This window comes from Talpa europaea, assembly GCF_964194135.1.
Source record: "Talpa europaea genome assembly, chromosome: 15".
Classification (NCBI taxonomy): domain Eukaryota; kingdom Metazoa; phylum Chordata; class Mammalia; order Eulipotyphla; family Talpidae; genus Talpa; species Talpa europaea.
Window position 1 is genome coordinate 18,889,438 of NC_140083.1, and position 24,128 is coordinate 18,913,565.

The following is a 24,128-nucleotide window of genomic DNA, read 5'->3' on the forward strand; positions in this document are numbered from 1 at the left end:
TCCTCCTCTTTCATGTTAAGGATTTAGGTGTCTGTTGCCTTGATAGTCATCGTTCTGCTGCTTTATTATCACTCCTGCAGAGTTACATGCATGGCTTGGTGTTGATAAATTCTTTTTTGTTTTGCTTTTTGGGAAACTGCTTACTCTTCCTCTGTCTTGAAAGTTAATTTTGCTAAGTAAAGAATTCTGGGCTGAAGTTCTTTTTCTTTAAGTACTTTCAATATCTCCTGCCAGTCACCTTGTGCTTGTAATGTTTCTATAGAAAAGTCAGTTGACAGTCTGGTTGGTTTCCCCTTGTAACTTATGTTGATTATTCTTATGTTATATTAGTAGAGCTTAGTCTAGTGGGCTGATAATAAATCCATATACTCTTAGCTGTGATATTTTCACTGAATTTATATTGTAATATTGATGAAAATATTTAGTAGGAGATAGTACTGCTGTATACATTGTTTGAATGATTAAAATAATTTAAAATATTAGAAAAGAAAATAAATAGTTAAATTAATATTTCAGAACCTGAATGAGAAATTGCTGAAGAAAGAACTGGACTATAGTCAGTTAGAGGAGAAACATAATGAAGAATCTGTGAGTAAAAAGAATATACAAGCAAGCCTTCATCAAAAAGACCTAGATTGTCAACAGCTTCAATCAAGATTATCTGCATCTGAAACTTCATTACAGAGAATACAGGCAGAACTAGGTGAAAAAGGAGAAGCTACTCAAAAGCTCAAAGAAGAATTATCAGAAGTAGAGACCAAGTACCAGCATCTTAAGGCAGAGTTTAAACAGTTACAACAACAGAAAGAGGAAAAGGAGCAGCATGGGATACAACTCCAAAGTGAAATTAATCAAGTAAGAGATGTTACTTTTATTGACTGTAATCCTCCCTATAGCTCATTCTTCGTGTGTTTGATGGTTAGGTGATCATAATATAGTTTATTAAAAAGTACTGTCATTAAAAATGCTTCTTAATTTCACAACCTGTAATTGTGAGTCAAGTCTCATTTCTTTCAATTTCCCTTAACATGAGGAAAATGATAGTATCTACCTTCCAATATTGAAATGAAGTATGCATGAATTAGTACGCTTAAATTGTTCAGGATGGCTTCTGGCACATGATAGGTACTCAGCAGGTACTAGCTATTATAATTAATTTAGTTTGTTGACCCTTTTTATTTCAAAACTTTTTATCTTTTAACAAATTTTCAAAATATAATTACTATAAAACCAGTAATATAAAAGTGAGATATTTTAAAAGAAGAAAACAAAATTAGTCCAGTTTTTGTAGGTAAATAATGCTTAGCTGATGAAGTTTAGTGTAAGTTTTGAGTTTCTACTAAATTTTTAAAATCTATATTCTAATTATTTCTTACAGATGACATTAAAATTAGTCAAATAATGTAGGTTTCAGGCAATCAACTATATTTACTTCAGTGGCAATAACCCTTGCTTTTGTGGCATCATTTCTATTCTTGGCCTGAGATATTTCTCCTTTTCCTCTTCACTTTGATAAATACTACTTGCTTCACTTGTCACTTTTCCAGAAATTCTTTTATGTATTTACACATCAGATTACATCAAATTCTGAATTTAATTCATCCTAATTTATCACAATAAAATTCACTTAGAGTTAAATTAGTTTATAAGATCTTAGATTATATTATATTATGGTGGTAAATAAAAATTGTTTTTTTAAGTTGATGGTAGTAGTGATGGTGGTGACATTTATATATTTGTATGTACTTTTTTTCTTTTTTAAAGTTACACAGCAAACTTCTGGAAACAGAACGTCAACTAGGGGAAGCTCATGGTAGGCTGAAGGAGCAGAGGCAGCTTTCAAGTGAAAAGTTGATGGATAAAGAACAACAAGTAGCTGATCTACAGCTGAAACTTTCTCGTTTAGAAGAACAGGTAAGCTAGCATTTCAGTGAGTACATCAAAATATTGTATCAAAATTGTATATTAGCAAATTTAGTGATAGATTTGAGATATCTAAGATATTGTTATCATCCAATCTTTTGTCCACAGTTTTAATTAAATGTTTTTCTAAAATTTTAAATTGTGACATCCATTTCTTTCCAGTAAAAAATCCTACTTTGTTACAATTATGTCCACTAAAGTTCTCAACAAAATGTGTGAAGACTGTTGTTTCAGTTTGAGGCAGAAAACATTCCAGGGGTAGCCTATAATAAGAGACTGGTAAAGGAAAGAGTACTTGGAAAGAGTACTTGGAAAGAGTACTTCTAATGGAATCGTGAAAAATGGACAGTTGATGAGTGTCATCAGTGACTTGCAGATAAACTTTGAATGTGCATTTAAGAATTTTACTTTTAAAATTTATGAATAAGATTTAGAATGCTCTCTTAATTAAAGGTATGCCTGCTAAAAATGGGTTACTATTATTTGGTTAAAGTAGAAGTTATCATTAAATTATATCTTTTATTAGAAGTGAACACACACTGAAAGTTAAAACCTATAACTTTAACATTATATTTTTTAGACTGTAAAACTAAATATGGTAGATGACCCCATTCTTCTCCAATAAATGATAATTATGATTTTTGTGGGGAAAAAAGTTCATTGATACTGAGGTTTAGATAATTGTTACAAATAATGTATATATAATTAATTCCTTTTAGTTGAAGGAGAAAGTAACAAGTTCCACAGAATTGCAGCATCAATTAGATAAAACAAAGCAACAACATCAAGAACAACAAGCTCTTCAGCAAAGTACTACAGCAAAACTTCGAGAAGCTCAGGTAAACATTACATGAATTACTTGCCTTTTAAACAAACATTAACCAAATCATTTTTTTTGTTGAGTTATAATAAAATAATGGAAAATATTTGATTTTAAAGGGTTTTGATATTTTTCAATATGTGGAAATATTTTTCTTTTTATTGCTGTTTGAAAATTTTCTATAAAATTTTTAAAAAGTATTTATTATAAATTGATTTATTATTTATTATAAGCACATTATGTAAAATATTTATTAATTTTTAGATTCTATTAACTTTATTTACATAAAATGTATTTATTTAAAGTTATTATAAATAAAATTTTCTGGTTTGGTTAGTCCAGTGAAAATCAATATTTTGCATTTGCTATAGCAGAATTTAGCATTTATTGATTATGTCTTTGCCTACTTCTGAATTATAATATGAACCTGAGTAGGTATAGAAAATGTAAGTAATTGGGTTAAATTTACACAGATTCTATAGTAGAGCTTAAAAAATTAAATTGGAAGTTAAATTTTTGTTATGGTAAGGGAAGAGGATGCCCCAATGTTTGAAATGAATGAATTTATTCCTTCATTCTTTCATTAATTCATTAAATGTTATGAGCACTGTGTGGCATGTGGCTGTGGTAAGCAGTGAGGATAAAGAGGAGTAATGTGCAGTGTTGCTGGCCAGGAAATGATAATCGAATGACATATAACAGAAACAATGTTGTAGTTTAAAAGAGGCAGTAAGTCAGGTGCCTGTCTTTTCCTTATGAGTTTACAGAGTATTTGAAAGTCAGATGGGTAGAGATCAAAATACTGGATTCATTCATTTGTTCTTTCATTTACTTAGTCAACAAATAGGTATTGATGTCTGCTGTTAACCCAGGAAAGATTTTGCCAATATACATAACAGACAAAAATATGTTTTTGTGGACTTTAGTGAGGAAGGCAAACCATTGCAAAGAAAAGTCGGCCAAAAATACAGTGTGTTATACGATGATGATTTCTATGGTGATGAAAAAAAAGGGAAGGGAATTAGAAACTACTTGGGGGGTTGAAGTTGGGACTGCAGTGTTGAATAGGGTTGCCAAGCAAAGCCTCTGAGTAGATGAAAGACCTGTAGGAAAGGAGGTTATGAGCCATGTTGATATCAAAGAAAAGTACATTCCAATGCCCTAAGACAGGAGCTTGTCTAAAGAATATCAGAAAGCCAGTGGCTGGAGTAGTGGGAGTGATAAAGATAAAAAGGGACAAACATAAATATCACAGAGGATTAGAACATATCTCATTGGTTATTTTTGGGGATTTTACTCTGAAGGAGATGAGCAATCATTGGAGTCTGAGCAAAGAAGTCACATGATCTGACTTACAACTACACAGGATTACTCTGACTGCTCTACAGAGGGTAGGCTCTAGGGGTATATGAGTAGATGCAAAGAAATTAAGACTGTAATAATTCAGCAAAGTCATAGGGATAAATATGAATAAAAGATATAAGTCATAGGGATAAATATGAATAATACTTGCAATATAAAATAACACTGACTTAATAGTTGTAGCGGATGAGTGAGCAAGAGAATGAATTCCATACTGACCGTATTGGGTGAATGGTAGACGGGAGGTATCATCATAGTGAATGAGAGACAGATTGCCTTTTATAGGGAAATGTGATGAGTTAAGTTTTAGACATATTTTAAGGCACTAATAAATTACAAGTTTGGAGGAGGAGTCATGCTTTGTATATTAACTAAGAAATGTCAGTGTATTTGGGGTAAGTGGAATTTTTAGGATAGATGTGATCAGCCAGGGAGAGAGTATAATGAGAAAACAGACAACTTATAATAACCTAAGACTTCTGGGAAATACCAGCATTGCAAGAATAGTGAATAAAGGAAGAAGACCCCAAAGAGAGAGAATGATAAGAGCGATCAAAGAGAACCTGTCGCGTGGAAGCCAAACAAAGAACTGGGGAGAATCAAAAGTTGGGGAGAAATCAGCTTCTTCAAGTGTGGGTGTGTACTGGGAATGTCCAGTATGATAAATGAAAAATGTCTGTTAGATTTAACACCTAAGAAGTAAATTGGTGATCTTTTTATTAAGCATGATTTTAACAAAGTGATAAAAACAGAAGTCTGATTTTTTTTTACTAATAAGTAAATGAGAGATGATGGAATTAGGAAAGTAAATATACCTAACTTTTACATGAAATGTGACTTGAATAAAGATTAGGCAAAAAGCTCAGTGGGAACTGATCTGAGAACTGTTTTTGAGACAGATACCTGATCGTGTTTATAGATTAGGACAAAGTGACTGGAAGGTAGGAAGTAACTTAGAATACTGGAAAAGGGGAGGTTCCTGAAGGAATAAGGTCACTTGATAAGAAGCTGTGTTCTCATGGATACGGTGGGTGGTCGAACATTTGAACTTATCTTCTGAGGCACATGTATCCTTTGAAGCTTGAGGGAAGGCGTAAATAAAACATAATTTTTTAGGTAAGGGAGTGGAAAATCAGGGTAGATTATTTCTGAAGTTTCCTTTTTTGTGGTGTTGGGGCGCTAAAGTTTGAGATAATAATGACTGAATTTCAGATAGGCAGCATTTGAGAATTTAGAGAGAATATTGAGAGGAGTGTTTGAGAATGAAGACCTCATTCAAGGGAAAAGATTGACAAGATGATTCTGAATATATAATTAAAGTTGGATTTTAGAAATTTGTAGTGGCATCCATCTATGGAGATTGAGATTTTGCGTTAACATGATTTAGTAATATAGCAGTGAAGAAAGATTGCAGCATTTATTTAAGATTAGACATTTGGGGGGTGATGTACTAAAAACTTAGGGGTGAAATGAAATGGAGAATGTAATTAAAAGAATAGTTAAATTTAGTTCATATCCATATGTGAGGTTCAGGAAGAGAAGATAGACATATGCTGAGTTTGCAGAAAATTAAGTTTAATATCTCTTTGACACTGAAGACCAGAATTGATGTCATGAAATTGGAAGGTGATCAGAAAGTTATCGTCACAGAGTTGGATAGTTGAAATATTTCATCCGGAACAATTTCAGGTGATTACAAGATCCTGGATGGGAGTAATTGAAATGTAGAATGAGTAAAGGGTTGAGGAATTAAGGTGATGGGAATGTTGAGGGTGTGTTCTTAATTCTTTATGTATTTTGTATTTCCCAGGAAATTGGCAGAAATTGGGATTGAGAGAAAGACTAATTAAGGTCTCAAGTCTTCAGTGAATGAGGTAGGGATTTATAGATGATAGCAACACAGAGTAGAGGGTAGAATAAATAAATGGCATACTTCCCAAAGTAGCATGAAGCTTTTACATGAGGGTGAGTAATGGTGGTGAAAAAACAGGAAAAGGTCAACCTCCCCTGCTTATCCAGTAAAATAGACCTTACATATCATAAAGGGTTGAGGAAAAATCAACATCTATAAAGGGAAAACCACATTTCAGTTAAGGCTTGGAAACAGAGTGACTGTTTTGGAGAAAAACTTAGGCCTTGAACTGTGATTCCAGAAGATTGGTATAGCATGTAGAGAGTGAGAGTTCATTAATGGCAGGAATAGCATGCATGTGATAGCATAGAGGTTAGTTTGCTTTTTATCATTGTGTCATTGAAGCTTAGAAGAATGAAAACCATGTTTGAAAGTGAGTGATTTAAAATGTTTTAATATTGACACTTGAGGGCACCAGGTGGTTGCTCACCCTGTTTCTACAAGAGGGTGTTAAGTCTTATGAGATTTGCATTGTTCTTAGTAAAGACACTCAGACTCTCTTAAAATGATTGAGGCTAAGGTAGGTCATGTAGTATCAAAATGTTAATGGATTTTAGTCTGGATGCAGGTCATTGCATAATGATTTGTGTAACATTAAGGCTGTTGGCAATGTAAAAGAAGAATCTCTTGATGTATTCATAGAAGAGTCCTATTTGGATATTGAAGTGAACTTTCATGAGTGTATGTGTGTCAGAGTACTGTCCTTTATTTTTCTGTTCATTCAACAAATATTCTATAGAATGTATCTTTGATAAATCAATGAATAAAACAAGCAAAAATCTTCATCTTTGTAGCACATACATTCTAATGAGTGGGTAAAGGGAAGTAGATAAACATGAAAATAAACCACGTAGTGCTTTAGCGGGTAAGTGCTATAGAAACAGAAAAATATTCAGGACAGAGTGTTGGGGAATGGCTACAACTTTATTTTAATGGTCAGGGTAGGCTTGATTATGAAGGCAATATAACTTTTGAAGTGTTTCAGACAGAAAGAGCAATTAGTACAAAGACTCTGAAATGGGAGTATGCCTAGTGTAATTGAAGAATAAGGAGGTGTCTCAATGTATCAAAAGGATTGAACTGGAAGAATAATAGGTGATGAGGTCAGAGTATTAAATAGGGATGTGGTTAATTGAAGGTTTTTTGTTAAATTGTAGTTTGTTATCAATGAGATAGATTTATATTACCAAATATGTACTTAAAATTATTTAATTAAATTTGCAATTTTAAATGTAATATAACTAGTAAAATACATAAGATTAAGAGTTTGAGTTGTGAAATTTATCATTAATCATTTTATGTTTGAGAAATAACTTTTTAAGTTCTCTATCTTTAAGGTAGTAGTTTTTAATTCTTTACAGAATGATTTGGAACAAGTACTTCGTCAGATTGGTGATAAGGACCAAAAGATCCAGAACCTTGAAGCCTTATTACAGAAGAGTAAAGAAAATATTTCCTTGCTAGAAAAAGAAAGAGAAGACCTTTATGCAAAAATTCAGGCTGGTGAAGGAGAGACTGCTGTTCTTAACCAATTACAAGAAAAAAACCATACTTTACAGGAACATGTAAGTTTATTAAATGTATTATATTTCTAAAATTCACATTTGTTTAATGATTCTTTGTTTAAATGATTCTTCATTTGTTCTTTTTATTACTTTATAAGATATTATATATTTTTGACAATGCCATCTCATTTACCTTAGAAGTGAGTTGTTACTCTACTGAAAGTAAGTTAACATGAATTGACAAAGGAAATCTCAGACCATGTCCCAGGTTGTAACTTAATCCTTGTCTGACCATGAGCAACTCATGCCATCTTATTATTTGAAGAGTAGAGATATTATAACTACTGCATACTTATAACATGGTATGTTATGATGTTTTAAAAAAATTGAATAAGAAAATATATTTGTAAGAAAAAAAAAAGTACCAATCAATTTTTAGTTCTTACTGTGATTGTTTAATATATAAACTTAGTGGTTACTTATATTTTGATAATATATATGTCTTTGGAGAATATATTACTAATAATAATTTGGTATGTTGCCTTGCTGCCTAACATTCATGTATAATTTAAAAGGGACTTATGAAATTTAGATTACTGAATTTTCAAACAGAAAATAATTTCAATTGCTTTTTTGGGAAGAATTGTCCAATTACAGAAAGTACTTACCTTAATGAAAAAGTATTAAAACTTTAGCTTACCTCTTTTTTAGGTCAGATCGCTTATCTAATTTGGGAATTAGAGTATAATACAAAAATTATCCCATAAACTTCAAAACTAGCCTTGGTTACCACTATTTATAAGGAACTCTTTAGTTTTTGTTGTATGTCACGTGAACTAGACATTGCTTATCATACAAATATGATCTGGAAAGCCTATGCATTTTTTTCCCAAAAGAATAAATAAAGAGAGCAAATCTTAAAAGTTCTCATTACAAGGCCAAAAATTTGTAACTATATGGTGGAGTGTTTAATAGACTTATTGTGTTGATCATTTTGTAGTATATACAGATAACTAATCATTTATGTTGTATATCTGAAAGTAATGTAATGTTATATATCAGCTATAACTCAGTTAAAAAAAGGAGTGTGTTAAAACAAATCAGTATTTTGTTTCTGGCTGTGTTAGAGTGACTGACACCTATTTAGCCCTTTTACCATAAACAATTGCAAAAGTGGAAAAGATGTGGAAAGCCTCTGTTTTCAAACATTATATACCCAGTAGTGCAGAAGTTTACTTCTTGACAGGAGAGAAACAAGTGAAGTGATCCTTCTGACCAACTTTTAACCAAGAGACATTTTTTAGGTTGTGGTGCATGTCAGATGAATCCAAGGGAAACAGTGAACTTAGGACTGAAAGACTGAACTTCAGAAAGATTGAAGCAGCTCAAAGTTGCTGTGCAGAGTATTAGACAATAGGGAACTTTGGAAAAAAAAATAGCTTCAGAAATGTGCATAGGGATTCATATGAGCCTCTAGCCGAATGCCAAAACTTTGCTTTCATAAGGTGGGATTCTATGATGTCTGGTAATGGACAATTTATCAACAGTTTTAGTGTGAAAAATGAACAGAATTCACTTGAGACTGGGAGATGTTCAAGTTCTAGCCAGTCAGAGAGGAAAGATATAGGTGAAACCTTGGGGTCATTCATAAGAATGCCTAAGGTGAGAGTAAAACTAAACTAGTCCTAGAGTCACAGCTAGTATACATCCCACCTATTGATAGCAAAGCGTAAAAGCAAACCCTGAAAGGATCCAGCTGAATCACAAGTATGTAACAGCCTGCTGGAGCAAAGTTCCAGTCTTTGAAAGCAGACAACCAAAGCAGACAACAAAGTCATAATAAATGTAAAAAATTTTTAGACTTATGAAGAAGCATAAAACATGTGAGTTAGAAGCAGGAGAAAAGTCACTCGATGGAAATAGACCCTTACATGAGAGAGGCTGGAATCATCAGACAAGGACTTTAAAACAGCCCTTCAAATATACTTATGGCTATAAATGAAAAATTATAATGTAGTAGCAATGAGAATTTAAAAGAAACAAATAGGACTCTTAGAGGTAAAAACTAAAAACAACTGAAATGAAAATTTCATTGGGTGGGTTTAAATAGATTAAGTAAAAAAAAAAAAAAAATCAATGAATATTAAGAACAGAACAGCTGAAACTGTCCAAAATTAAGCCCAGAGAGAAAAAAGGCTGAATAAAATTAGTACCTTAGTACTGGTGGGACATTATCATAAAAATCTAACATGCATATAATTAGTGTCACTGGAGATGGAGGAGGAAAATATTTGTAGAAATAATAGCTGAAGAAATTTTTAATTTGATCTAAAATATAAACTCATTGATTCAAGCTCAGTCAGTGTACACTAAGCAAGGAACACCAAAGAAACATCAGGTCAGTTGGATTTCATGTAAATGAAAAATGTGTGCTCTTCAAATAAAAGAGAGATTGAGAGAAAATTTTTGCAATACATTTTTCTGACAATTTTGAATCATCCAGGATATGTACTCATTATTACACAATCAGATCAGTAATCACTTTTCTGGGGCTAGAGATAATGGACAGTACTGCAAAGGGGTATGAAGAAACTTTTTTGGGTAACTGAAATGTTCTCTTGATTGTGGCAGTGGTTTAATGACTATAACATTTATCAAACTTAATAATTTGTAGGTGATTTTTATTTAATTATAGTTTGATAGAGAAAACTTTAAAATGGCATTCTCCAAATTTCATGTTTTTTTATGATTTTGAGATAGTATATTTACTTAATTTTGGAAAAATATGTACAGTTATGAGATAACCTATCATAGAACACTCATGATGTTTAAATTTGGGTGTCTTAGTTCTTGTTATCATTTGTGACCTTTATAATTAGAGTCTTGCTTATATGGTAGGTAACACAGCTAACAGAGAAGTTGAAGAATCAGTCAGAAAGCCACAAACAAGCCGAGGAGAATTTGCACGACCAGGTGCAAGAACAGAAGGCACATCTTAGAGCTGCACAAGACCGTGTGCTTTCCCTGGAAACCAGTGTCAGCGAATTAAATAGTCAATTAAATGAAAGCAAGGAGAAGGTCTCCCAGCTTGACATACAGGTGATACTGAATTATGTAATTTTATATGAGTTTATATGAATAAAATGCCAATTTTAGGCCATCAAATGTTTGTAAACTCTACTTCTCTTTCCTTTCCCATTCACTTACTAATAGAAAAAAATTGGGAATAATAATTAGATGAAGGCTGTCTTTAGACAGTTTATTAAGCATTCCTGTTTGGCTTTCCCACCCCCTTCTTTTCTAGCAAACTATACTTCCTGAAAATACTGGATCTTGCAGCCTTTCTTTGTTTTGATGAACTGCTTATTATTTTTGAAGTTCAAATTAACTTCATTTTATATCATTATCTTTATGTTAAATAATTTCTGGTTTGATTTTTTTTTTGTCTCTTTAAAGGTTTTATTTAAAAAAAATATCTTTACATGGTGTCATGTATTTTAAGATATTTTTTTTCAGAGACTACGATAGCAGTCTTGTTCAATGAGTGAATCGTGGAATGGGAATTAAGACATATTTCTTTCTCCAGTCTCCACACTGCATTTCTAGATCTTGATTTTGTTTATTTTGGGAGAATAATTCCATCAGACATAAGAAATATAATAAAATAGCATAACTGGTATACTTCTTACAAGCTGATGAACGTGAATACATATTTATTTCTTTTAAAAAATATAATTGTTGGGCCTTTCTGGCGGCCTGGGGGTCTGGGGGCTTAGCAGCTACAACTGCTAAGATCTACTGCGACAGACTGAGTTTGATCCCTGGGCAGAGAGCTAACCCACATATGGCACAGCAGGCCTCTCCTGTTTCTCCCCTCAGCACTGTATTTCAGTAGATCTGCCTATTCTGCTCTCCACTCTATCACTGGTGAATCCTCTAAGTCCCTCTAACCCCATACCTCTGGCCTACAACCCAGTTCTACATAAACAAAAATCTTACAATAAAGGAATAATTCTTTAAAAAAATATAATTGTTAGATGAGTTTTAGGGTAACCCAAATGTGGATGTCCAATTAAAGAAAAGGAGGAAAGAGAGGGAGGGAATAGAAATGAATGACTAGGGCAGTCTTGTTCATTTCGCATTGTAGGATCCTTCCCTTTACAAACAGATCACTCCGCCATTGCTCTTCATCGCAGAACTAGTTCTTTTAATTAGATTAGTCACCTTAAAAAAAATATTGCTCTCTTTATCATTGCTTATTTTTACAATAACCTCTTCTTTTCCTGTAGTTCTAGAAAAAAATACTTGTAGGTATTTTTCAGTTTATAATGCTTTTTTCCAAAAGTACTTTAATTTCTTTCTAAACTATTATTAGTCAAGGAGGTGAAATGTGTGTCTTTACCTTTCTTTCAAGAATTAAGACTGATAGTGTTTTAATAGATATTATTAGTCATATCTAGTATCTATATATCTATTTGACATATTAGTCAAAATGTAGTGACTGTGACTTTTCTTTAAATATATTAAACAAAGAATAGATGGGGTAATATTTTTTATGGCATGTGCCTTTAAATACATATTTAAATACACCCCCTGGTAGCAATACACCCTGCCTTTAAATACACCCCCTGGTGGTGCAAGGGGTTAAGACACAACCTATGAAGCTATCTGAAGCCTTTGTAGCATCAGTTCGATTCCCCGGCCAGCCAAGGAGCAACCCACATGGTGCAGCAGACCTCTCCTGACTCGCCCGCTGCTCCCCTCAGCAATGTACTTCAGTCCATCTGCCTGTTCTGTTTCCTACTCTGTCTCTGGTGAATCCTCTCACCCCACACCTCTGGCCTGTACTCCAGCTCTTGTATGCATAAAAAAAAAAAATCTTAAAAAAAAATACACAAATGTAATTTTTAAACTTTTTCCAAGTTTTGAGTCTGTAAAATACCTCTAGAGCGCTACTTTGAAGATATTTAATATGCAGTATCATGGTAACACAAAGGTAATTCTCAGATTTGATAGTACATCATGAGAGGGCTCTATTTTTTTAAAACTTTCATGCAAAAGTTGCAACAATGCTTTTGTAGCAGTTGGCATTTTCTACTCAAATCTGAACTTACTACAAATGTGGGGTCCAAAGAAGAGCCGGTTATATAAATGCCTACATTTTTTTCCCTCCTATCAGATGCATTACTAAAATAAGCTAAACCAATGTAACTATTACTTTATCACTTCCAGTTTTTTTTTACATGTACATTACTACTTTGGAAGCTACTGCTTTAGTCGAAGCATACCATATTAAAAAACCATGAACAATTATCACGGCTTAAAGTATTTCATGAATTTTCTTATTCTTTGGATGAAAAGCCATGTATAAATGAAACCAACTTGTACAAAAATAGTTTATTCATAGTCTGTTATATATATTCATCATGTAGTATAGATTTACTATCTGTCATTTATTTTTTACTTTAAATTCAGTGTAGATGCATATATACCTTGTTAAAATCATTATTTCTTTGAAAATTTAAAGGGTTTTGAGAAAGCATTCTTTGAATTTTTCCTTTCTGCTTAAAATTGCCCCAATACTTTCAACCTTAGATTCCTAATATTCATTGCTCTTCTCAAACCACTAAAATAATGCCCTCCTTTTGCACTTTTCTTAAAATACTTTAATTTCAAATATGCATATCTTTTTCCTATTTTTTTCTTTTCATATGAGACATTAGTTTGCTATTATTCAGACACTTAAAAGTGTTTTTGGTAACCAAACATCTTCTTGCTTGTTTGATTTTATTTCTAGTCTGTCATTGAACACCTTGAATTTTTAGTGTATCATTCATTCTTGACTTTTTATAAGAATTGCAAATCAAATCCTTTGAGAAGTTATCAAGTAATACTGAGTTCCAGCTTTAGTTTGACTGTTTTGAATCTTGGAAATCTTGATTATTTTTGGAGTCATCACTTTCTTTGGTACTATTACTTATTTTATCATAAGGTGGATAAACTTTGTATGTATTCTTATAAAAGATATAGTGGCCCTTCTCAGTAAGAAAGTATATATACCTTCTTTGATAGCAAAAGGTTACTAGGGTGTTTTGGTATCATAGGGATAGGTATTTTGGTACATTTATGAAACATTATTAGGAGTCTTCTCCGCTATTTACCGTGTTGGGTTATCACAAACATAATTTTCATTGTCTACATTCTTATGGTTTTTTTTTTTTTTTTGGAAAGGACTGAATTTAAAAAAATAATGTAGTGACAAAAGCATTGTGTATTCACAAGGAGGAAATCAAGAACTAAATATAAATTAAGTGACTTGTAAATTTCATTACAGATTAAAGCCAAAACTGAATTATTGCTGTCAGCAGAAGCAGCAAAAACTGCTCAAAGGGCAGATCTTCAGAATCATTTGGACACAGCCCAAAATGCACTACAAGATAAACAGCAGGTAGGAGAATCTGATGCAATTTTATATCATAACTTAATGTTTTGCTAGATACATCAGTTGTAAATACTTAATAATGAGACCCAGATTTATATAACTTTGTGAATGACTTGCTTTAACCCTTAACTAAACACCCTGAGTTTAGAAGCAGTTGAATAGCATGAATAGTAGATGTAGGAGGCAGACAGAGAAAAAATTATCAACTTTGTTTTTCATAAAGCTCAGCTGGTGTGCAGCTGTGGGTGGGCTTCCTAATACTGTATTTCTCCCCTAGACTAGACCTTGGTGTGGAGCTGAAATATTTACTCCTAGTTGTTGAATTTTTGCCTCATTCCATCAAGCACCAGTGGTTGGGAAAGAGAAACAGACTTCCACAGCTGTTTTTAGTAGGTAGACTGGCCATGACCCATATACACTTAATGCTTGGAAACAGGAAAAGAGAGCCATGTATTCCCTCTCAATAATAAGAATTATTTTTTTTTCTTGAAATTAAGTGGGGGCCCATGGGGATATGGCACTTAATTTTTTTCAGTACTTCTGATAAAAAACATTTCCTGTATTAGACCAAGGACAAAATGCTGTCAGATTTTTCTTACCTTTTACCAAGTGGGGATACTTTAAATTTACTTTTTATTTGAGAAGTAATACTGGTTTTTGTCCAATTTTTAAAAACTATAGAAGTACATCAGGTCCTTGATTTTTTATTTCATTTAATGTTGTTTTGTTATAATGTTGATGAGGAGTCCCAGTTTTTATGGAATAACCACATAAAGGTATAAAATATATCTGCTATCAAATGTTGCTGACAAAATTCGAAAGCAAATAGCAAGAGAATAAAACATTTTCTGAAGTATTTCTGATGAAGGGTTAATATCCTTGATATTTAACATTTTCATATTAAAAAGTAAGTGAACCTGCAATAAAATAAATGATCAAATTATATTAGGAAATAATCAAGTTCATTAATAATCAGTTGCAAATTAACACTAATAGAATATGCCCCTATCAGTGATAAAATGTGTGCAAATGTGCTTAATCAACACTGGAAGGGTTGGAGATGATGTCGAAGAATAAGCCACTATTATTCATTGTTAGTGGTAATATACATTAGTTCAACCTTTGACACTGAAGGGGAAGGAAGCTGTTTGGTAGTCTATTTCAGGAACTTTAGAAATTTTTATATTGTTTAGCTTTCTTTTTGTTCTTTACCTGGTGGGAATAATCATAGCTTTAAGGATACTGTTTGTATCTCTGTTAATGCAAAAGAAAAATTAGTAGCAATAAAATAGACTGTTTTTGTTAAATAGTGGAAAATAGAAATTTATGGATTCAATAATGATATTTTAGAATATAATGCCAAAGTTTCATGATACGTTGTTTTGTAAGAACAAAGGATATTACAATAACAGCATATAAAATGAGTTCCTATTTCTATTTTAAGAGTAAAAATAAAAAAAATAGAAACTAGGCCTCCCCTGGTGGCGCAGCGATTGAGTGCTGGACTGCGAGGCTGTCCTCAGCCTCTGCAGAACTGGTTCGATCCCCAGCCACCGGCGAGGGTCCCTTATGGCTCGCAGACCTCTCCTGCCGCACCCGCTGCTCCCCTCAGCAGTGTACTTCATCGGTCTGCCTGTTCTGTTCCCTGCTCTGGTTCTGGTGAATGCTCTCACCCTCCTGCGCTTCTGACTGTTCCCAGTGCTTGTATAAATAAATAAATAAATCTTAAAAAAAAAAAAAAATAGAAACTAGCATCCAGAAAAAGCTGGAAGGAAGGTTATCAAAATATTGATAGTGTTATCTGTTAGTGGTAGATATAAATAAAAATTTTAATGTTATTTTAAAATATGGCATTTGAACATGGAAAATTTTTCATTATAATATAAAAATTATTTTTTATTAATCTATTTAATTTTTTTTGGTATATTTTGGCTTCTAAAATAACTCTTCCTAGAAAAAAGTTGAGAAGCTATTGAACTGTTAACACATAAACTTATTATTTCAGACTATGCAAGACTTCACTTCTGGTACTTCATATTGGTAGTTAAATATAACCACTGATACTCCTCTGTGGTCTTACCTCAAATAGTTTCTTTATTGAAGTAACATTGCATTATAATACAAATAGCTTTTAAGATAACATTAGAATTTGCAGTTTTACTTGGATCAAACATTTAGGCCCTGTAATGAAGTATATTTTATGAAAATTTTCTTTACTTGTGCTTTTCTGTAGGAGTTAAATAAGATCACTACTCAGTTGGATCAGGTCACTACAAAGTTGCAAGATAAGCAAGAACATTGCAGTCAGCTGGAAAGTCATCTCAAAGACTATAAAGAGAAACATCTCTCTTTAGAACAGAAAACTGAAGATCTTGAAGGTCAAATTAAGGTTTGTATAAAAGAAATTGAAGTTAATCGTATTTTCTACTGCTGTAGCAATGGAAACTGATGACCCAGATGGATCAAAGATTTTTAATACCAGAAGGGTGAAGTTGTGGTATAAAATTTTATAAAACAACTAGTAATTTTTTGTGCCTTAATTTTCAATTTCATCTTTATTTTTAATCTCTTAATTAATGGGTAGCTTTTACAAATGGAAGTTATTTGCATACATATTGGTTCCATTGTAATATGTAAGTCTTTTAAAGAGACAACCAACCAGAGAACCCTCTGTAATACAGGAAACTAATCATTTTCTTGTAAAGTCTCTTATGGTCCATCATTTTTCCTTCTCCTTAGTTCTTTATTATGTTGTTATATTTCAGATATAGGATAGGCATTTTCCTTTTTAAATTTCACATCTATACCCTTTGAATTTTGCTTCTAATTTAGTAATAGATTTAGGCCATGATAAATTCTATCTTATTATGAACAACTATGTCAAAGCATTAATTCAGTAAAGACATTAAGTGACTAAATCACAGATGTGATTTAAGTCACAGATGTGATTTAAGTGACACATCACAGATGTTTTTTGACCCGAGTCCTTTTGTCCTTAAAATTGGAATCAGTTGAAGAAAAATGTCTCTTATTACGAATATGTTACGCCTCCACAATCAGATGAAACACTTGTGTACAAGAGCAGAATCATGGGTGTGTATATGTATATATGTATATCCACACCAACATAATGTGTAAGAAGAATAATATTTACAATTCTTTTTCTTTATGGGTTTTTCTTTTTGTTATAGCAAAATGATAATAGTATTGACAAACTATATATTGATTGTAAAGAATAGAAAAGGTTTTCTTGATAAGTATCAAATGAGATTTCTATTTGGGAATCTTTATTTAATAGTCGTGTAGAGCCTGTGGTATCTATTGTAATTATCAATTCTTTTGTTAGGAAGTATTCCTTATGTTTTATAGATATACTGTAATAGAAGCAATTTAGTTATAGTAAATCTCCAATATAAATATAAAATAAAACCACAGATACCCAGGTTGGCTTGTAAGATATTTAGGGTTATAAAATCATCACAACAATATCAGAAAATGCATTGCTTACATACATGCAAACTATGTATTTAACAGTTTCATTTATATGCATGAGATCGAAACTATACTGAATAGCATTCTCTTCTAGACCAAAAAGCTAAAGAAGCAAATGTAGAAATTTTTTTTTAAATTGTTAACCATTCATTTTTAATACCATTTATTATTTTATTTTATTTTTTAATTTTTTTAAATAATAAATTTTATTTTTATATGCCCCATACAATTGCAACCCCCCCCCCCCATTCTGACCCCAATCCCTCCCCTCCCGCCCCCCACCCCCCAAAAAGTGTCTCTGGTTCATAGTTTTTTGTTGATTTTGATTTTCACTTTCTTATAGTTATTCATTTTCCTGGTCCCTTATTTAAGTTTTCTAGATTCCTGCTATGAGTGAGACCATCCGGTATTTTTCTTTTTCTTTTTGGCTTATTTCACTGAGCATGATCCCTTCCAGCGCCATCCATGTTGCTGCAAATTGCATGTGTTTATCTTTTTTGAATGCTGAGTAATATTCCATGGTATATATGTACCACATCTTCTTGATCCAGTCATCTATTTTTGGGCATTTGGGCTGTTTCCAAAGCTTAGCTATTGTAAATAGTGCCGCTATAAACATAGGGGTGCAGGTGTTCTTTGGAATTGATGTTTCTGTGTCCTTTGGGTAAATACCTAGGAGTGGAATTGCTGGATCATATAGAAGCTCTATGTTTAGTAGGTCCAGAAATCTCCACACAGCTCTCCATAGTGGTTGGACCAGTCTGCACTCCCACCAACAGTGCAGAAGAGTTCCTTTTTCTCCACAACCTCGCCAACATTTGTTGTTGCTAGTTTTTTTAATATGTGCCATTCTCACTGGTGTAAGATGGTATCTCATGGTAGTTTTGATTTGCATTTCCCTGATTGCAAGTGATGTTGAACATTTTTTCATATGCCTGTTGGCCTGTTGGGGTCAGTCAGTGTTAATGAGAAAAATGACAGGACAACTCCATCTTGATTTTGAATATGTGATTGCAGTAAGTGTTGATAACTGTGAATACAAATGGTAGTATATTTTAAATGGGCCTGTGTGTAAACCTATTGCCTATTTGCATTAATAATTTTTATTCAAATAATAAATGTAATTATTTTAGGTTTATTACCTTTTTCAGAATTTTTTTTATAAAAAGTAAACCATTAGTGACTTTCTTTTATCATATGTAAAGCCTACTGTTAGGTCTTCTGGAAGATTTCACATAACCTCCTTATCTAGTAATAGTTTCAGAATCTGTTTTTTATTATAACATGGTTATTTTTGTGTTATATCTTGTATAAACATCAAATTGAGTATAATCAAAAGTGTTATAATTGTTATGAGATAGCTAATTATTAACATTAAAATTTTTGCTTATTATATTTCTTTCATAGAAACTAGAAGCTGATATTCTTGAAGTTAAAGTAAGAAAGGAGCAAGTTGTGCAAGATCTACAACAGCAAAGACAGCTGAATGCAGATTTAGAGCTTAGAGCCACTGAATTGAATAAACAACTTGAAATAGAGAAAGAAATGTAAGCTAAACTATTTATGGGAGAGGATTATAAACTAAATATTAATTTTGCTATCCCAGTACTTAAAGACTTACTAAATGTTTTTCTATGTTGATTCTATAAACTGCTTTTAATGTGAATAAAAAAATAGTCATAATATGCTTAAAATTACCTGATTCATGAAAATGACAGAAAACTTACTTTTATAAAATTTGGGCCATCTAGTCTCTTTGGTGACAATGGTACTCATTTTTTTTTTGGATCCATTGTGGTGGACAAGAGTGGATTACTCAAGAGGCTTAGGTAGTCTTGACTTTCCCAATAACTTTTTTGACTTAAGGAAAATCATCGTTATCTATTAAATCAACAGTTTGGGTGTTCTACTGCCTCTTTTTTTAGTTGTTTGGTTTAATTTAAGACATTAATGTCTTATTTTTATTTCTGAATTACACAGGATAGTTTTTAAATCTCGAAAGTAATTTATTCTGAATAGTAGATTATACTTTTTTAAAGATTGTTTTTTCCCCATTATTTAGAGTATCCAATACAAAGTTGGATCTACAGAAAAAATCTGAAGCTCTTGAAAATATTAAGCAAATGCTTACCAAACATGAGGAAGAAAAAATAACCCTTAAAAAAGAAATTGAAAATTTAAGTCAAGATACAAAGGTGCAGCACAAGGAGTTGAGTGGCAGAATTCAAATGGCAGCAACAGAACTACAAAAAGTGAAAACAGAGAAAGAAAATTTGATGATCGAGCTTTCTGCAACAAAAGAGAAATTATCAAAAGTTTCTGATTCTTTGAAAAACTCCAAAAGTGAATTTGAAAAGGAAAATCAGAAAGGAAAAGCTGCAATATTAGATTTGGTTAGTTGTTTATACTTGCTTTCTTAAGTAGAAGTGATTATTTCATTTGAAATGTGTTAATTTTCTTCCTACTTAATTCACTGTTGACTTTTAATCCTACATTTCAGTGACTTAAAATAGTTTTTATGAGGAAAGAAATTGGTATGCCTAACCTGAGAAAAAGATATTTGTGTGTGTGTGTGTTGTTTACTTACTTGAAAAAAAAAGGAAAAAATTCAGAAAGATTGTGTTAACTTTTAATTCTGACACTATAAACTTTCTAATTCTTTATTGAATATTTTAAAACTTTAATTAATACCTTATCTTAGAAATACCATAAAGTATATTTGAACTGTAAATAAAAAGGCCACACAGTCTCAGAAAATGCTTACTGGGGGATGTACTCTTAGAAATACTATAACTCAAACTATCAGCCAAAGTAAAACTCTTGTTTTCAGTATGGTCAGTGAAAATGTTTAGTAGTATATAGAAACATGATAATATTAGCTTGTTACCTTTTTGTTCTGTTCTGTTTGGAGAAAACATCTTTCTGTTTACCTACTCTCAAGTTGTGACTATTTTTTATTTTATTAAAATATTTCCTTAATTTCCATTTTCTTGAAAACTATTGTTCTACTTTTAATGTAGTAGTGTTATAACCTAATTAATTATAATTAATTCTGTGATATAAAAATTTGGCTTCCAAAGTATTCTAAAATATTATTGAAAGTATTTATTGTGACTTTTGGTTGAGATAGAACCACTTAACTTTTTTGCTGTCACTCTCTACTGATATAGTAATACCTGTTTTTATAATTACAATGGATGATTCTATCTCTTCTTAACCCATCAATGATTCTAGTTTATAATCTGTGTGAATCTCACTAAATTTGTAAACTAAATTTTTCAAACTTAACTATAAATATTTTCTATATAATATAGTTCTTTTTTTTTTTTTTAGGAAAAAACTTGCAAGGAATTAAAGCATCAACTTCAAGTTCAGACAGAAAGCACATTTAAGGAACAGAATGAACTGAAAAAGTCACTTGAAAAAGAGAAGGAGGTAAGATTTTCTGTTTTCTGTAACATCAGATATGTAAAGCATAATAAAGTCTTCATGTTTTTATATTAATTCTTAAGTAAAGGATTTATTTCTGAGTGTAATGGATCATGTATATGTAGTTTAAAATTGTCATTTGTGTTTTACCTACTATCCAAAAGATTTAAGCCAGTTCATAATAAAAGACCTAAAATAAAGTATTATAAAGGTGGAAAATTGAGTCAACTAACTATTGTTATAATTAGATAATTTAAGTTAGAGAACATTATTACACTCAGAAAAAAGTCTTGATAGTCTTTCCACAGAAGTGACTTTCAAGGGCATTTTAATTTATGGACATTTATATTAATGACATGTTTGATCATGGTTGTTTAACTATCAATACTTTTTTAATAGTTAATGCATGTATTACTCTCCATCAAAAACAAGCAAGCAAATGAGTAAATCAGTTATTATAACATACTGTTATTCTCTGAAGACATACCTCTAGTAGAGTCCAGAGATGTAGCTTTCTAGAAATCTGATTTGATAAAGTAGAAAAATCTAGCCCTAACAATTCTTTAATACAATTGTATTCTGGTTGCTAATTAAAAGAAGATGCCTGCGTTGTATATGCCAGTCTGATAAAGTAACAAAATTATGGTGCCTTAGTGTCCAAGCTCCGAAACCAGATTGTCCAAATTTCTGTTTTCGCTGTGCCATTTATTAGCTATGTGTGTTGCCTTATAGTAAGCAAATTACTTAATCTCCATGTTCCAGTTTCCTCAGCGGTAAAATGGAGCTAATAATAAAATCTATGTCATAGAATTATTCTAAGAAATAAATGGGTTAGTATATTTCAGAATGCTTGGAACTCTGACAATAACAAAGTAAATGGTCAAATTTTAACAATTAGTTTATCACTGGTTATCATAACATAATCATCATTATTGTTAACTACCTGATTCCTGTTTTGCACAAAAATATATCCCTATGCATTGGAGATAAGATGAAATATTCTTATGTAGCACTGAAACATTTTCAAAAGTAACTTTGAATATAGCCAAGTGCTCAAATTAGGTCTTAATGAAATATGCATAAAATAGGAAAGCATGACTTTAACTCAAAGAGTGGGGGTTAGTTGTAATTCATTTTGATTACAGTAAAACCCCAGTATGACCTTTATAAAGTGAACCTAATTTTGAACTGAAATATATCCTAATGGATTATAAAAACAAGACAGTAGCAAAGTATGTTCTAGATCTCTAAATGAAGTAACTGTTGAATGATACAGTGTGATCAGACAGATGCTAAATGTATATGCCAAAAACTTACTAGTCTTCTCATAGTTAATGTGAAGTTATTATTTTTGATTAACTGTGACCAATAAACTCAGTAGTATTTTGAGAATATTCTTGAAAAATAATCATTTTAATAATCTGAAAATTGATGTTATTGCTATTTTCTGTGATACAAGGGAATCTAGTCTAGCACATTTATAGCTTCTCTCCAAATATATAAAAGTTAAAAATGAAGATAGGATTAAACAACTACTGAAGATAATCTACTGTGTCATCTAATAATAATAATCTGCTCTGTGATCTAATTGTGAATAGTGAAAGGCTCCATGAGAGCAGGACTTTTCTTTTTGGTTTACTGCTGGTTGCTTGTAACCAGCAAGCTCGGTAGTTTCTGGCTACAGTAGTACCTGGCACTATAGATGCTAAGTATGTGGGTGCTAAATGATTAAATGAATGTTAAACAGATTTTATTTTCTTTTAGACCTCTCATCAGTTGCAGTTAGAACTCAACTCAATGCAGGGACAAGTCACACAGGTCCAGAATTCCTTAAAACAAAAGGAAAAAGAACAACAACAACTTCAGGGGAACATAAATGAGCTAAAGCAGCTGCATGAACAGAAGAAAAAGCAAATTGAAGCTCTCCAAGGGGAAGTTAAAATTAGTATTTCACAGAAGGTAGTGAAATGATACTTGTTTACTTTATGGGGAGAATAACTTTGCAATTAATATAATTAATATAGATGAGTTGCAATGTAGAAAAATTTATATATGCTCAAGATTTTTCTTTTTTTCTTTGTCTTTTTCTTTTTCTTTTTTACATCATTGTTCATTTTTAAACACTATTTGCTTCCCCTCCCAACCCCTTGAAGTGTAGTCCCCGTAGAATTTCCTTCACCAATGCACCCGTGCACCATCGCCACAGTCCCCTGTGCTCTTCCTTTCCACCCTCTGATCCCTTTCCCTCCTCTTACCCTGCAGTATATCTCTGATTTATAAGTCAGAAGGAAAAAAGAAAATATCGCATGGTTTCACTTATAGCAGAATATAGGGGACCCAAATAAGACATCAGTGTAAAAAAAATAACAGTACAAAACACAACAGTGCTTAAGATTTTTCTAACTTAAATAAACAAATACACTTGATTATATGATTAAATATGTAAGTCTGGATTTTCATTCATTATAACCACGTTGTCAGATAATTCTTTTTTTATTTTTTAAAGATTTATTTTTTATTTTTATTTATTTATTTAATTTATTTGTACAAGCACTGGGGTACAGTCAGAAGCGCAGGAGGGTGAAAGAATTCACCAGAGCCAGAGAGGGTAGCAGAACAGGAAGAAGGACTGAAGTACACTGCTGAGGGGAGCAGCAGGAGAGGTCTGTGCGCCATGTGGGACCCTCCTCCAGTGGCCGGGGAGCAGCCGGGGATCGAACTGGCGCTACAGAGGCTGCGGGCAGCTTCGCAACCCAGCGCTCAACCGCTGTGCCACCGGGGAGGCCCCATGTTGTCAGATAATTCTTACTTGAAATTCTAAGGCTAATCCCTTGTTTGATAGGCATAACATGAACTTTTTATAAAATAATAGCTAACATGTTAAGGGAATAATTTGTATAATTTTTGTGTATAGAAAATTTTAAAGGAATTAATAAAATATGTCATTATTTAGGGAAAAATAAGAATGAAAACAAAGCACAAAATAAGCTATTTGGGGGGGGTTATTTTTATTGAGGAACATTGCTTTACAGCATAGTGTGTGATTTTTCATATATTTTCATATTTTTCATTTCTTTCATGTAGAAATTTCAGTTAACCTTAACTGATAAAATCTTCTGAAGTATCTAACACTGCATCTTCATCAGAATGTAGTTGTTCCCCAAGACTTTGATATTTAAGACTTCCCAGTGAATTTTTTTTCCATTATTTAATTAATTTTTCACTTTTTGGTTTTTAAATTGG

General features: G+C 32.0%; 1 protein-coding gene across 1 annotated transcript in view; it reads left to right on the forward strand.

Annotated features, from left to right (window-relative positions):
• The window catches only part of EEA1 (early endosome antigen 1), a gene marked incomplete at both ends in the record, with an annotated part of 228,466 nt that overhangs the window by 193,308 nt on the left and 11,030 nt on the right, over nucleotides 1-24,128 (forward strand). Inside the window, 11 exons of the mRNA XM_084255965.1 lie at nucleotides 517-855; nucleotides 1,765-1,914; nucleotides 2,643-2,762; nucleotides 7,379-7,582; nucleotides 10,421-10,621; nucleotides 13,857-13,970; nucleotides 16,198-16,353; nucleotides 18,864-19,003; nucleotides 19,519-19,849; nucleotides 20,790-20,891; nucleotides 22,650-22,844. Coding sequence (XP_084112091.1) covers nucleotides 517-855; nucleotides 1,765-1,914; nucleotides 2,643-2,762; nucleotides 7,379-7,582; nucleotides 10,421-10,621; nucleotides 13,857-13,970; nucleotides 16,198-16,353; nucleotides 18,864-19,003; nucleotides 19,519-19,849; nucleotides 20,790-20,891; nucleotides 22,650-22,844 — 2,052 coding nt within the window. The remainder of the gene's footprint in view (nucleotides 1-516; nucleotides 856-1,764; nucleotides 1,915-2,642; nucleotides 2,763-7,378; nucleotides 7,583-10,420; nucleotides 10,622-13,856; nucleotides 13,971-16,197; nucleotides 16,354-18,863; nucleotides 19,004-19,518; nucleotides 19,850-20,789; nucleotides 20,892-22,649; nucleotides 22,845-24,128) is intronic.